The 15906-nt window shown below is 40.7% G+C and overlaps 1 protein-coding gene across 2 annotated transcripts in view; it reads right to left on the bottom strand.

The window, feature by feature from the left end:
• Positions 1 to 328: 328 nt before the first annotated feature.
• The window catches only part of tgfbr1b (transforming growth factor, beta receptor 1 b), a 37445-nt gene continuing 21867 nt past the window's right edge, over positions 329 to 15906 (bottom strand). The window contains exons 8-9 of one of the 2 annotated variants that reach the window (XR_012180500.1): positions 8344 to 9119; positions 329 to 6700 (exon numbers count right to left, since the gene is read on the bottom strand). Coding sequence is in view for 1 of the 2 variants with exons in the window: in XM_073488408.1 (XP_073344509.1) it covers positions 8994 to 9119 (126 nt within the window). In the remaining variant the exon portion in view is untranslated. Of the gene's footprint in view, positions 9120 to 15906 lie in introns of both variants that reach the window. The other variant, XM_073488408.1, reaches the window with a different exon arrangement.

The raw sequence follows: 15906 nt of genomic DNA, 5'->3' as shown, positions 1-15906 counted from the left end.
GTTTTGACGACTGTGTGTCAATATGTATGTTTGCTTTGTTTTTTGTTTCTTAACAGAACATAATGCAGAAAATGACCCCTCTTACCTAAGTGTGTATTGACACATACATGCTCACCATTTGTACAAAAATTACAGTGTAAAACCTATAGCATTTCCAATTTGTTTCCTAGTGGACAACTGAAAAGTCTGACGCCTAGCCCCTAAGAGCAGAGTCTCTGGACCCGGATACTCACTTCCATGTACCTGAGATACAGGAATCAGACGCTGGCACTTCACCGTTGTGAGGTTTGCAGACTTCCCAGTAGAACAAATAAAGCAGACACAGATCTTGTAGTGAAACTTTGTTTCTTTATTCACACCATTTTCTACTCCAGCTATGTTAGAAGTTAACATAAGTGTCAATCCTCTAATTCCTATGTTGATCTCTCATTCATCTGTACACACTATATAAAAAAGTCAAGATTATAATATGTTTAGAAATCCAAGAGGGTTGTGAGGTGAGGAGGGTTCAACAGTTGTTGAGGGGTTCTTGCTTTACAGTCCCTCCCCTCACTTCCAGCCTCCTCCACCTCCACTCTGACTCTTTTTTTCTTTTTTTTTCATTAAACAAAAGAACATATTGAACAAGGCATTTGTACCAGAGCTCAGAAGGGGGCTTGGACATTTGTAAAGCGCTTTGACTGTACAGCTCACGCAGAACACAACCAACATGTCATATACAGAGCATGGTAAAAGAGGAATAGTATACTGCTTGGGCACAACACAAACACAATACAATGCCATCTGACAAAAAAGTACCATTGAAAAGAAAATTATTCTCTTCAACTTTTTTTTAAGCATTTCATAGAAACAAAAGAGAAAGATAAATTGCAAACTTGGAGTAAACAAATCGAGAATATATATACAGTGAGGTAAAACACATTGGTCTTTAAAAGGAGGTATTTTCTTTTTGATTAAGTGACCTTTTTAATATGTTAATTATGTTTTTTTAAGATACTTCTCAGCTTTTGGATGACATCTATAAAGCAGGTAATGCAGACATCAATGCAGACACACAATCACATGCAGTCTTGTCATTCGAGGTGAAAAGTAAAAGAAGTCTTGTCAAACTTAGGCACCAAATAAAACATGATAAAGCTTTCTGCTACCCTTGTTGCCACAAAGGCCTCACTGCAGCATTGAACCAGAGAGGAAAACTGTCTCAACTAAGCAACGCCTGAACCCTTAAGTGACCCAAACCACTCCTCACATCAACCTTAACACTTGACCGTTGTGGTTGCTTCATCAGAGACCATTGTATAACAGGTCGCTGAGATGATGGAGGGCAACCATGAAGAAATAACGTGATAATCTTTCAACCCCGACGCGTTCCTCATCACAGTGTGTGGATCGTGCTAGCATAGATAGGTCATTGAACCTGTGTGATCCAGAGGGACTGAGTGGGCAGACATGATTGGCCCAGAATTTGCATAACAAGAGAAAGAGATAGAAACAGACCCGTGCGGTGGATAGTTGCATGCTGCCATGACCTTTGGGCTGAGTTACGCAGGTTGTGCTCGGATTGGTAGGAGACTCTGAGAGGGCCGATACATTCACAGCTGTGGGAATTAATCAGTGCGTGGTTTGAAGCGGTAGAGCTGCTGGCATAGTGTATGTTACCTCCCTGTTTTGGCCCTCCATCAATGCACAAAGAGCAGAAGAACTGCTCGTTTTGGACCTTTCTTGGCGTAAAAAGAACGGTATGAAAAGGCTGCATATTTGACCAGACCTAACAACCAAAGTGCATCTCATTTGTTGGGTTTGAGTCACAAAAGGCCTTAGCACTGCTCCCATTCACAACTTTCAACTGTGTTGACTAGTGAACCGAGGTTTAAAGTTGCATGGTGGCTGCATATCAGTACATAGTGTACAGTGACCTCCTCCCCCTTTAATCTGAGCTAAGGACAGAGAAGGCAAGGTAAGATTCTTAAAGAGGAGGTACAGCGTTTTCTTCATGGCCCACATAGTGATTGGGTTACCTAAGCAAAAACTGTTAAGGAACGAAGGAACGAAAAATAGGATTAACAGGTTCAGTCCCAAGCTTTCCAGAAAAAAGGTAGGACAGCCTACAACCCTGAGGCTGACGTACTGTGTTCCAACAGCCGCGTCACAGGCAGAAGCTTTTGAATATGGCCACAAATAGAGGAAGGGTGAAAGCCTGCCCTCAGAGAGACAGGCGAGACGAGGCCATCACTTAAATATGGAATTAACAGACAACACTTTCAGTCTCTCCTTAAGGACAATGGTGGTGTTTATTGTCATTGTGGAATTGGTGGATCCAGCCACGTACAGACAATTTCTGTTGGAGCCAACACCTGCACTCCAGCCTCAACGTTGGAACACGCATCCAAGTGTGTTTCCAGATGTTGTGGAGTATAACTGTATATGTGACAAAAGTATGAAGTGAGTTTCTCCAGGGGGAGCTGTGTGAAGTCTGATAAATGTCCTCCAGTGATGTCACTTGAGTCAGCGTCAGTTGTGGCTGAACATTACAAGTTTGAAGAAAAACGACTTGAAAAAATATTAGAGGTGTGACATTAGAAAGAAGTGACCTCTGCAGTCTGCTCCTCATCTCTGCTGCAGGCTACATCAGACACTACTAGCATAACACACACGTTTGACAAGGATAATAAATGTGTCTGAGAAAAAGATCATCTCTGGTTCTGCTGCATCAATTTTGAACTCTTCAGTGCAAGTCTTCCCATGTTGTGGCCATGTAATGCTAAACTGAAGTATTTCTTAAAAAGTGTTGGTGTGCTGCAAACAAAGTGGTTGTTGGATCCTGGCCCGACTGTGTCCAACAATTTTATGTAATTTTCTGAAATGGTTCATCTTAGAGGTGAGAAAGTTTAAATCTCCCCACAGCTTTAATCATTCTCCACAACACCTTCTGTCAGTTGTTCTGTGACTGTCTTTGAGGAGAGACTGTCTGAAAGTGTGAGCCGTTATCCCTCTCTGTACCAGTCATCGTGCTGTACAAACTAGTTTTGTTTCAAACACACCACAGCCTTAAGATCAGAGTTTAGAAATGTAGAAAAGTATGGAGCTGAGAAGCTGGGGTACCGGCTGCAGTGAAGTTTGGCCCTTGTAGCTACGAGATATCTGTTTAATCAATTTGAGAACATGGAATGACAAGAGAGAAAGGCAAGATAGAGTGAAGGACACAAAGACTGCTGTATAAAGAGCACAAAAGAATAGCTGGGTGCAAACATGTCATTTTACAGTTAAGTCATCTTGGGTTTTGAAAAGAAAAAGTACAAGGCTGCTGGTGACTTTAAGACAGAATGAAGGTTGTCCTAGTAGAGGCATACCAGAGGTGCTGTTGAGTTGAGCTTTTGTTGTTGCTAATGTCCCAGAGAATGACATTGCTAATGGAATACACACTATACAGTCTCAATCCTACACAGAGGCCCAGTGGGGCTGGCCAGGACTTACTTAAAGGGATACTTTGAGATTTTAAAATTTAGCTCCCCCCCCCCCCCCCCCAAACCCACATGGCTTAGAAAGATGGATCCTTGGCCCTGGTCTTCCCTGGCAAGCCCCAGTTTTCACTACTAGTTTGACCACTTTTGTACACATTTAATAATTCAGCATAGTCTGTCACCCTTTTTGTATTCAACATAGCAGCGATATCCACTTTACTTTCTTCAAATATCAGGATAGCTTTCTTCTTTTGTTTACTCCACTAGATATTTACAAGTTTTATCTGCTGATCATTTCTACATATTTAAGAATACTTCATTCACAACAATGACTCAACAGTGGAGCTGTATGCGTGGGCACATCACAACTTGTCCGCTTTTTGTCAAACTTTTGTTGTTTTCTTTAAATAACAAAGGACGACAAGGAAATCAGTGAATAAAGCCTGTAGCAACTGATTATGTAATTTTCTTTTTAAATTAACTTGTCACATTAGAAATGTTTGGTGCAGTAGTTTTAAAAGGCTACAGGATATTGCTGGTGAAATGTTCTTTTATTTTAGCCAACTAAATATACAGATTTTGTCTCAGTAATGTAACAGCATTTATAAATCAAGGGAAACAGCAATTGACTCATCAAAAAAGCTTTGATTAAGGTAATTATATCTTCACTTTAATAATTTCTTTCTCCACTGAAGGTCCACTCACACATTTGTTCTGGAGCTCTCGACAGTAATGCAGTCTATCAGCAGATGAGTTTGCTGTTGCTGCTAGATGTTCAAATGTTGCATTTTCCTATGCAGTTGTAGGATTTTCCATCGGTGGCACTAAAGGTTTCATCATTCCCCCTCACTGCTGCACTGAGCTTGGCGTTTCCTTGTGGGGATTGCCAAATATTAAAGTATAAATATTAAAGTATCTAGATACCCAACATAAACACTGCACATATCGTACATTCACATAATGGTCTATTCCATATGAGTTACCTGACTGAGAACAAGTGAGTGGACCTTGAGCGGAGACGTTTTTTGTAAACTGCTGATTTTTTGACTTCTGAAGTCAAGAATAAAACATCAAGCTTAAACAGGTTTTGTATGTTTCAACTTGATTTGAACTTTTCTTTTTCTTTGATTGGTTTAAAAATTCTATCCAATGAACCAAGAACTGATGTCGACAAATAAATTCAGATGGACTGCCTGAAACTATGACACGTCAACAAAAAGTGCAGTCTGCAAAGGGCTGCCTTTAAAGAGGCGTAACTGGAACTGCCAATGAAACGCTCAAAAGGTTTGATTTGATTTTTGCAAGTTGCAGTTTGTGTATTTTGACAGATTATTACATTATCAGTTGCAATAAGGGCATCAACAGGGTTTTTTTAAGATAGAGAAGAAGAACTTTTCTAAACAAATCACTACCTCAAAAATAGTTAAATGTGTTTGCTCTCCAGCCGCCTCCTCTACACTTGGGCTTCTAGTAGAGAAAAATAAGTCTCAATGCATTTCCAACGGTGTTTCAAGTGTGGGCATCAAAGTTCAGAGAACAAGCGACTCTGATGCCCATCCATAGATTGGCACTGTGGTTTTCAACCATCATCCATGAAGGCGGCAGCTTTCCATTCTAATTAAACACTAAAGCAGCTGATTGAACTGATCAGCACTTTGAACTAGAGAGGAAGAACTCATCAGTGAAATGAGCTGCTGCAGTGGGTGGTGGGTGCACTTCCATAGATGGTGGCTGACAACAACTCTTCAACATACTTCAGCAAATCTTTGAGAGGACTGCCTACCAAATGACGATGGGCTGGATTTGCATCCAAGCAACATGGCACAGAATGATCAGATTCAGGCAATCTGAGGATATTTACATCCAACGGCAGCTCTCACCTCCACTCGGAGAGCGAGGTGGACAACTAAGTAGCAGCACATCAATACATTATGTATTCATAAAGAAAAGCAATGGAGAAAGACAGACTCACCAACATCTAAATTGCCACACAGGTAAACCCCACGCTGGTTCAGAAGTGCACTTATTGCTGAACAATCAAGAGGGACTTCTTAGAGCAAATCTAATTTACTGAACGTATTAATTATTAACTGTTTGCAGTCATTTTGTGCATTTAAAGTGAATGGGGACTTTGTTTTGACCTGTGTTCTAAAAGACAAGTGCTTTTGATGGAACTGAGACACGAGCAGATCTGTCAAATCAAATCAATGGGTTTAGATGTATGGCAATTTTGGCAACAGGACAAACATTTGACTGAAACAAACTGTTAAATCAGGTGCTACATATATTTTTTTGTCCTTTAGATAGAATAATGACACTACCTTTATCATAGTAATCAATTATATATACATATATATATATATATGTATCTTTTTTGATAAAAAAAACAAAAAAAATAATAAAACAAAAGGAAAATAAAATAAGAGTAGATCCTGACTCTTATGCGTTGGTCCCTTAAGGCTTGCTAAGCTGAAATGACAAAATTGTCCATTTTACGCATATTTTTTTCACCTTTTGTTTTTCGTAAATGTACATTCTAGTAGAAAAAGACCTTGCCACACAAAAAGAAAAAAAAATACACAACCTGGAAAACCTATGGCTTAGTAAATATCCGTTTGCTATATTTAAATGAATGTACCTCATTTTTGTTGATTATCCTACAAAGAAGAAAACGCTTGAAAGTTGATTTGCGCTGCTGCGCTGTCAATGGCGCAAACATATGAAAAGAACGAAAATCAAAAATCCAAGAGTTTACATTTATAGGGCAACATCAGTAATGCTTACAAGTCTTTTTGAGTCTCTTTTCAGAAGCCGCTGTGAGCTTTTGTGGCATCATCTTTCCAACAAAACACAGTTTGAGGTGCTGGAGCTCAGTTTCCAGACACTGTCCACCGGGAGGAGAAGCTGTACGATGACTTGTTGCTGAGGTGATTGGGTGTTCGGGGGGGCGGGTAGACGAAATGGCACCAGAGAGTCGGCTGGGTTGTGGGTGCTGTGACGTGCTGCGTGTTGCTTTCCGTCCCTACTTCTTGGGTGTGCATAGTACGAGCTTGCTGTATGCTCGGCATGGCTCCCGCAGGCATCCCCGACACACAGCGCTCAGAGCTGCATACAGGCGAGAGCAAACACTCCACAGCAGCCGACATGAGAGGAGTTGGGTTTTTAAAGCACTGGCACTTTCCGGTAACAGCTGGCTTGGAAGGCATGGTGGCAGCTGATTGTTGGTGTTGTTGTTCTTGCTGTTTGTGGTTTAGCAGAGCAGAGTATAGAAAATAGACACATTTATCTACTGTATATTGCATATGTTGCAGCATGTTCGCCAAAAATGAATGAGGTCATTATGTCCAGTTTAGTTTTGCAAAAAAGATCCCCTGCCACCAGAAAGAAAATTCAAAAAACACAATAAATTAAACTGACCTGTCCGTTTCCCTCCCAATGCGGAGGGAGACGGGGAAATACAACAGTAACAAATGAAAAAAACAGGTGCAAAACTGTTGCAAAGATGAGAGATTCTGCTAACAACTGGACTAGATGAAGAACAGATGAAGCCATTGTTTGTCTGGACCCCACAGGGCAGCTGACAGACTGTCCCATAACCCCCAGGTCCTCGCTCCAGTTCCCAATGCTACTTTATAACGACTCCAGAGTAGGGCTGCAAACAACTTCACCTCAGAACTGTTTACTCTGTGAAATCATCTTTACCCTCTGAAACACTATTGATAAAGGCTGAGCCACTGTCAGCTCTGAGATTCAGAGGAATTCTGTCAGGTAGCCTTAACAGCCAGCGACTGTCTGCTCATTTTGCAACTCTGTTGCTCTCTGAGCAGCACACCAACGGCCAAGAAATCAATAATATCTTAAAGTTTCTAAAGAAAAACACTTGTCATTTCTTTGGGTTGTAACAACTGGTTGATTATCTATTCTCTGACGTCCAACACATTTTACAGCTTTTGATAGGAAACTGCTCGACTCACTCTGTGTACATGGACGCCACCAACGGCTATAGTAATTACAATTTTATTAGAAAACCTACTATTTGAGTCCTAAAATGTCATGTACCCTCAACTTAATACTGACATTTACACACCACCAAATTTATAGCACAGAAATAATACAATTTGTCCAACTTCTGTCTAAGTTTATATGGTGAATTCTCAAGTGTTTTTACGACCAAGTGCTTTAATTTGTTGGATGGATGATAAACCCCACAAAATTCAGACTATGATTGGCAGGGTTAGGGCATCCGACAGGACAATGGTCCAACGGAAGTTTTACCTTTGCATCTTGAATGTCTAGTGACTACATTTCACCACTCTAGTTTTGGCAGCCTTTAATGTTAAGGCCATTTCAAGCCACATTAAATCAGATGGATGAGTTAATTATTGAAGTGCTACAAATTAAGTGGTAATGAAATTTCAGCAATATTCAGCAGTGATTTAATTTTACAAATAGGTTCATCTTTAAGATTTCTTTGCTACCATACATGTACCATACATCTCTCACTGTAATGAGTAATGTAAGCTCCTGTATTGGTTCACCTGAAAACCTGAGCATTACACGCGGTTACATTCAGATATTAATGTACTGGCCTACTGACAGATCACATGACTTGGATAATTTCAAAGTTCCAAGTTTTTTTAAACACATTTTTGTGTTTGAAATGAGGAGATTTAAATATTCCATGGCAAACAACATTATTCCAAGATGTAAATGAGCACTTTGCAGCCCTACTGAAGAGTAGCTCAAATCTCTAAAGTGAAGTTTGAAATGCTATTATACAAATGAGGGGGTGATGATAATGATGATGATGACAGGAGATGAGAGCAAAGCTGCGGCAGCTCAAAGGCCCCCCAGATGGTTCCCTATCTGGCCTTTTGTTTACCTGATGGGGTCTGAGCTCCTATTGGTGGGCGTGTGATGAGCGGTGGAGGAGGAACTTGAGATGAAAACCAGTTGCCCCAGTGGGTCTTTCAGAGACTTCATGTGATGAATGTAGTAAAGGAAGATGGAGGATAATGAGTGGAGGCCTCTGTTATCCCCTTCAGACACAACCATCCTTCATTAGATCCATCCATCTATCCATCCAGCCCATGCATGTGTGTTTGTCTGCCCGGTGCAACACACACACACACACACACACACACACACACACACACACACACACACACACACACACACACACACACACACACACACACACACACACACACACACACACACACACACACACACACACACACACACACACACACACACACACACACAGACAGACACACAGACACACAGACAGACACACAGACAGACACACACAGTTCCTCAGTTTCAGCTACAGGACTCATCAGTTTATCAATGAATGAAATGGGATAGAAAAAAGAGAGCACAAGGGGAAAAGAAGTCCTCACTTCTCATCAAGCCAGAGGGGAGAAACACTCGATGAATAATAATGAAGATAATAATGCTGTAATGCTGTAATGCTAACGATATGGATGCCAGTCAGAGGTGTGTGTGTGTATGTGTGTTTGGTAGTTGTGTCTACATCTTGATTCCCTCCTGTTGGCTGAGCTGAGACAGGGTTTTCTTGATTCGGAGAGCAGTGAGTCGGGCGGCACTGTTGGCATACCAACACTCCCTCATTATCTTCGCCATCACTCGCAAGGCCTGCAGAGGAGAGACGACAAAGGTTAATATGACTAGATTACGACATGATGTTTGAACAGTTGGAACATAAACTTGTCTGCTGTTCTGCATATAAATAAGACAATTGCAGGCTTGTTGAAGTTGGTTTTATGCAGTCATGAACTTTAAATTTCAGTTTTTGAGCCACTCCCAGTTAAACCTGGACTGTGTTTGGATGGGTTCACCAACACTAATGTGAAAATTTGAATGTCGCCATGATTTGTGAGGTTCTGAGGCTAAATTCTTTCTCTCATTACATTCTCAATCCACATGCTTCCTTTGCATCACAATACCTGTCAGTTAGTCTTTTGTCTAACATTGATCATATCCATATAGATTTTTGAATCCATGTCCTCCAAAAACTCTCGTCTGTCCTGGTTTCATTTACATTTGTAAACTACATTTACATATTCATTTGGATCTTCATGAGCTGTCATCAGGTCAACAGCTGATTTTCATTTTCCAACAAAATGTAACATTCGTCTCATTACCAACTTTGGTATGTCTTCCATCGAGGAATTGTTGAGCCTGTGTAAGTTAACTGGACTCCTTCCGTCTTTTGAGCATTGTCCCTTAACTCTGCATTCAAAAAAGACTGGTGGTGCCAGAATTCAGAATTTAAATTCTGATAAACGTTTAAATCTCACAGTAATACCTACTGTTTTGTAGGAATTTTCCTGATATGATTGTTTAAAATCCTTTTGTTCACATTTATTTCCTTATTTGCAATCTCTGAAAACCAGGCAATAAACACATTTAGAACGTATCCAATGCCACTTTTCCACCAAAATGAGTGGGTCAACGCGGGTTCACCCGCTAAAGATCGCCTATTGTCCCCATTCCCACTCCCCGCAGGCAAGTCTGGGATTTGTATCTGAAGTGTTACGTTGTACCTCATAAACAGTAACATTTGGAAAGTCCAGAAGAGCCGTGCGGTTAAAATAATTTTATCCCCCTTCAAGTTAGCTGAGCGCTAAACCAGAAGTTAGCCGGCTCGGTTGCCGATGCAGGTATTTTCATAGCCTGGAAGTCAAGCTTTTCTGGTTTCAAACACCACTGAGCAGCTTTCATAGGAATGAACTGGGCTCCACCTCCAACACTGTGTCCAGTAATAAAACCTCCATAATAGGCCGCATCCCAAATTCCTTCCTTATTTACGCGCCACCACCGGATGTTGATAACGCGCCATCACTTCGCACGGTGGAATTTAGCATATTCACCCAGGTCTTACGTTTAGATCAAAGCCGAGCCGAGGTGATAAAAACCTGTGTCTATTGCAGAGTCAATAGACCCGGGTGTAAATGCAGAGTTTACACATTCACATTGCACACAAAAGCCTGATCTTAGTGGGTAATTGGGATTTATGACCAGTGGAAAAGGGGTACAAGAGTTTCCCTGGGAGGTTACTGGGGAAAACGACCATGAGTGACTCTTCCGGTGTCCTGCGTAAGTAATATAGTATCATAATAAGTGATGCGCCAGTGGCACTTTCAATGGAGCTAGAAATAGAGGGGACTAGAGTGAGAGCTAATAAATACCAGTTGTGCTTTCTTAAAAAGGTGCATTAATTAAGCTTCCACCACTTCCAAGGTGTGAAACTGGTGAAAATGAATTGCTTTCACCTGATGTTTATCAGCTGTTGTTTCCTGACCCCTCGACCTGCTTGTAATCATAGTTAAAAAACCTAGAAAAACCTAAAGTTTAACACAGTGAAAAGGCATCTGTCCTTTTTCTATTCAGTTCTTTTACAGTTTTTCTTATTACATTTTTGCTAGGTTTGATGTTTTGTATGTATTTAAAGGTCTTTCCTCTTGCCTCACGTTCATCTACAAGTATACGTTTCAAGTAGGCTTTGGAAGAGGGTAGAGCCTCCACAGGGCTGTAAACATCACCTGGTATGTACGAGTCAACATGTCTGTGTGTGTCTCTCACAGCGTCTGTCTGGTGAGACGTTAGTGCTCCATCTATGGAAGTTCCTACAGTGCTCATTAAAACAGCCAACACATTCCAGTCTGCCATTCATCGGGTGGATTTGTGCCAACTCTACACTGTTACAGACAAGCATTCTCACACACACACACACACACACACACACACACACACACACACACACACACACACACACACACACACACACACACACACACACAGTCTCCTTCAGCAGAGCAAACTGAAGCTCATTTCTTATGTACAGGCTTTCAGATTCAAATGCTTTCAGACACTGCTCCATTTACTTTAATCTGCCATTGTGATTTACAGGCTAAATGGTGGAATGGGGAACAGACTGAAAAAAATCCCTCCTGGGAATGTCACTGTTAAAACCAGCTGCCTTGAACAGCAACACAGAGTAACACATCGACAAGACTTGACTCTGGATGAGTGGTTCTTACACTTCATTTTCTGTCAAGGATCTTCAAAACAACCCGCTGTAGACCCCATGGAGGGTCTTTTGATCCCATTTAGACACAGGGACCCATATGGGAACACTTCAGTTGTTAGGTTTGATTTGCACAAGTAACTGGACAGTATGAGCACCTGGAAACTGACCAGAGCTCAGAGGTCAGTCTCAGAGTTTTTTTTGCAAAAGGTACATTTGTTTTTAATAGCAAACAAAATGCTGCTAAACACTAGACTAGAGTGCACTACAGCAAAAAAAGGTGATCCAAATAAGCAAAAAATCTGGTGTTCTTTAACTTGGTCAAATACTAAAAAAGAGGGGCAGAGTGCCACACTCTCCATCACTCCCCCTTATCATGCTAATTATAGATTGAGTTGGGTTTAAAAACACTCCCTGCGTCTGATTCTGCAGGTAGTCTAGTATCAACTCGTTAAACCTGCTGGTCTGTCTGGAAGGGTATCATTGCTGCAGTCTGCGGCTCATTGTGCATTACTGTTGTGTGAACATGAGTGGCTCTTTCTGTGTGTATGATGTGTGAGAGTTTACCTCCAGACCAGACAGTGAGCCCAACCTTATATTCTGCATGAGCAATGTCAGGAAACAGTACTGACACAGAAGTTGGCCTAGCGATGACTGCAGGAAACACCATAGGCTCTCGATATTAAAAAAGATGTTTTTGTTTTGAGCGAGTACATGCAAATAGCACATCTCATGTCAATTTAACCATTATCACAATATACTTATTAGAAGTGCTGGTTACATAAATGGGCACAGCAGATTTCATGCTACTCTTGCCACTACTTTATGGGCTGTGTGTGCTCAATTAGCTGCTCAAAATGTATTGACCTGTTCAGCAGTAAATACAAAGGTGAAATAGAAAGCTGAAAGAAATAGAAATAGTGGGGATCACTCAAAACTGCCTTAGCTTCTGTGTTAAATTGCTTTAAAGGTCTTCTATTTTCTTCATTTATGTGTATGTTTAGCTAACTAATTATATCCATAAAGTATGAACTGTACTTGAACCCCACCCCCAAAAAAAGTGCTAGAGCTACCATGTCGCGGCATTCACACTTTTCACCAATTAAGCTGATTATGAAATAACACAAAGTTCTAGCCATGACAACAGTAATATTGAATATGGATGTTGCTGCAAAGAAGCTACAAGTTTACAATTTGGATACTCCACACACGTTAAACCTAGCAACACAGAAGGTGTCAACACAGAAGATCTCTACCATCAGCAATGTTTCAAGGTGGACACCAAAGATAAGAGTCAAATGGGAAATATGGTCACAATCTCCCCTTCTGTTCCTGAGTTGAACAATGGCCAGAAAAGTGTTTTTGCAGACTGTTATGATGTCCTAGTAAAGCTAACTTTTGACCGTTTGACTTTAAAATGTCATCACTGCATCATTTTATCCTATAAGACATTCGTGCGAAATGTTGTCATTATGAGCAAATTCATTCTTGGGTTATGGCCAAAAACACATTTTGTGAGTGAACATTTGTGCCCAATGCAACAACAGTCAAGGTTTATCCTGCACTGCACAGCAAGTCAATGTGAGAGGATGGACCTGGCGTAATGTCTCAATATTGAGCCTAAAATAACTCAAGGTTTGTGTCTGGGTTCATCGGTAAGATGTATGTATTTGTATTCTGTTCTATTCTTTGTCAGTAAAACTTAGTTTAGAACAGAGTTATAAAAGAAACACTTCTTAGTGAAATACATTGGAAGCTGAAAGCTAATGGAACAAAAGTGAACCCTGAAAATCAGTCCTCTATTGAGATTCCTCTGAAAAAGATAAAAATGTAGAGAATACAGCCTTCATGGGTTAGTTAACACACAAGGTAGTGATGTTGCTAAGCTCACTGTAGAAAGTACCTGGGCAGAGAAACAAACCACAGGAGCTGTTTTAAAGTCCACATGCTGCCTTTGGCTCAGAAAACTCTCATTAGCTCATGTTTAGAGGGGGATTTCTCAGGATCTTCTTCGGGGCAGAGTTGTGACTACATGATTGTTATGGTACAAACAAGCTTTGTGTATTAAAATGGAAGACCAACCAAAAATTTAACTTTAAAAAAACCCCCAATAGATTCTGTCCAGATCACAAACATCATAGATGTCTGGATGCTGCCAGACAAAAAGGTGGCAGAGGTCAAAATATACAACAGACGGAGTCCTGACAATGCGTGATGAGCATTTATATCCAGCTTTAAGGTGTGTGTGTGTGTGTGTGGGCAGCAAATCTGGCTGCTTATAAGAGAGTCTGTGTTTATAAAGAAGTCTGCAGAGGTAGAGAATATGTGACCACACAGGCTGACTCAAAGCAAACGGACAAGAGCTGGAACTGGATCTACTATCATGCATTAGTATTTGTGTGGATGACAAATTGTGCACACACAAATGTTAAGTACTATTAAACATAATAATTACTCTTATAAGAGATAGATTTCAAAGTGCAAACTGAAAAATCTAAGAGGTGAAGAGCATTGGAGCTCTCATGGGGAATAAAGAGATAACACAAATTTGTGCACATTAATTACCAATTCATGCTCTCAAATCAGTTATTTGTGCACCTACTATGTATTTACGCATTTCCACATACATATGTACAAAGTCTCAACAGGTCCATTAATCCAAATAGCTTACTGAACCTAAATTGTCCATGGCCTGATAAATGTCACTGTCTGTTAAGTGCTTCATTAGGCTTCACTGTGGTATACGTGCTGACGAGTACTGCTTAAATGTCAAATGTTGCATCACAGTATACACACTAAAGCCGCTACAAGGAACTTTCATTTGTCCTACCTCGGACTACAGAGCAGTTTCTTTTCCTTTGGCTGTCAGACTCCACAATTCATCCTCAGCACTCCACTATAAAAAACTGCTGACATTTATGACTTATCCAACCCGGACAAGTCGGACTCTGAGCTGGTAACAGGCATTAACCATAACTACAATAACTGGCCGATCTTCTTGCTGATGGTCGTATTTACTTCATGGGTCATATAGAGGCATCAGTATCAAACTGAGACTGTTTCATGCCCAGTTAAAAGTTCCTTACACTACGTTTAAAGCAACAGCAAGTATTTTTTTTTTTGCTAACAGCTTCAGAGTCATGTTGATGGTACAGTGTCCTGTAACAGGTTGAATGGTGTCTCTGTCACTTGTTTCCGCACTATGTAACTACAGTGAGAGGGGAGGATCACAGCGTTACATATATGTTTACTTCAACATACAAGTTTCCAACACATCACATTGTTATGATGTAATGAGTTTGTTTGTAGTTGGCACCTACATTATGTCTGACAAAATGTTACACAGCTGGGATTTGTATTAACGACTGTGGTGTTGCACTCAAAAACTGTGGGGGGCGCCAGATCGCACAAAATGACAATTTCTACTCAATGTTGCTCTAAGGGTAATAATATGTAATAACCTAATGCTATTTTCAATTTGAAACAATGAATTCTTGGCCACAATGCAAAACACAGCTGCTAGCTTGCTGTTCCAACTAACTAGAGAAGACAACTACCTGGAACTTAATATACCAACAGTAATTTGAGGACCCAAGTAAAGTAAGTTGTGTGCTTCAATAAAAAATTAAAAAGTAACTTGTAGGACTGCCAAGTCTATAAAGAAGAGACACAATTTGTAGAATGTACTCAGGAAGTCTGAAAAGAATCAGACAGGCTGGACTGCATGTTGATGCACATGGTTAAAAGCACTGGGATAATAAGTTATTGTTTTATGCGTTTACAGATGAACTAGTTACAATGGGTGGCGACTTGTGATACAGTTAAACACTGGCTTGTTTGGGGTGTAGTAGAGAGCAGAGCTGAAGCTACTTATCAGCAGACCTTGTTGGACACTATCAAGTAGTTTGTAACCATTAGTCACAAGGGGTGACTCTGTAGCCAATAGCAGATATCGCATCTCCTCTTCACCGAGAACTACTGAGCTGCCAATCATTTCCTCTGAGTCGCTGTGTATGCCTACATGTGGACAGTCCACCCCATGAAAGATGGCTCACAGACAAACCACTATAACATGAAAATACATCAAACAGTTACAGCTCCAGCAAAAGGACCTATCAATCATGGTATTTTAATACGATGATAAAGGGTTAACATAAATAAACCAGACGGTCTCCAAACCTCATGCTTATGCCTCTGCCTTCACATAGCTGCTGACATTTACCCAAATCAGGTCAAATTAGATTGTAATGACTCCCAATGCAGTAAACAAACCAATACCACAAGTGTGTGCCTCTTTGTGTGTGCAAAAGACTGTTGAAACTGAAGACAGAGATGAGATACAACACACACGCCTACTCCTGCCACAAGCTCAGTGGTTGGTTCCTCTCTGGG

Source organism: Pagrus major, chromosome 19 (assembly GCF_040436345.1).
Source record: "Pagrus major chromosome 19, Pma_NU_1.0".
Lineage (NCBI taxonomy): Eukaryota > Metazoa > Chordata > Actinopteri > Spariformes > Sparidae > Pagrus > Pagrus major.
This window is presented reverse-complemented; position numbering and strand designations above follow the sequence as displayed.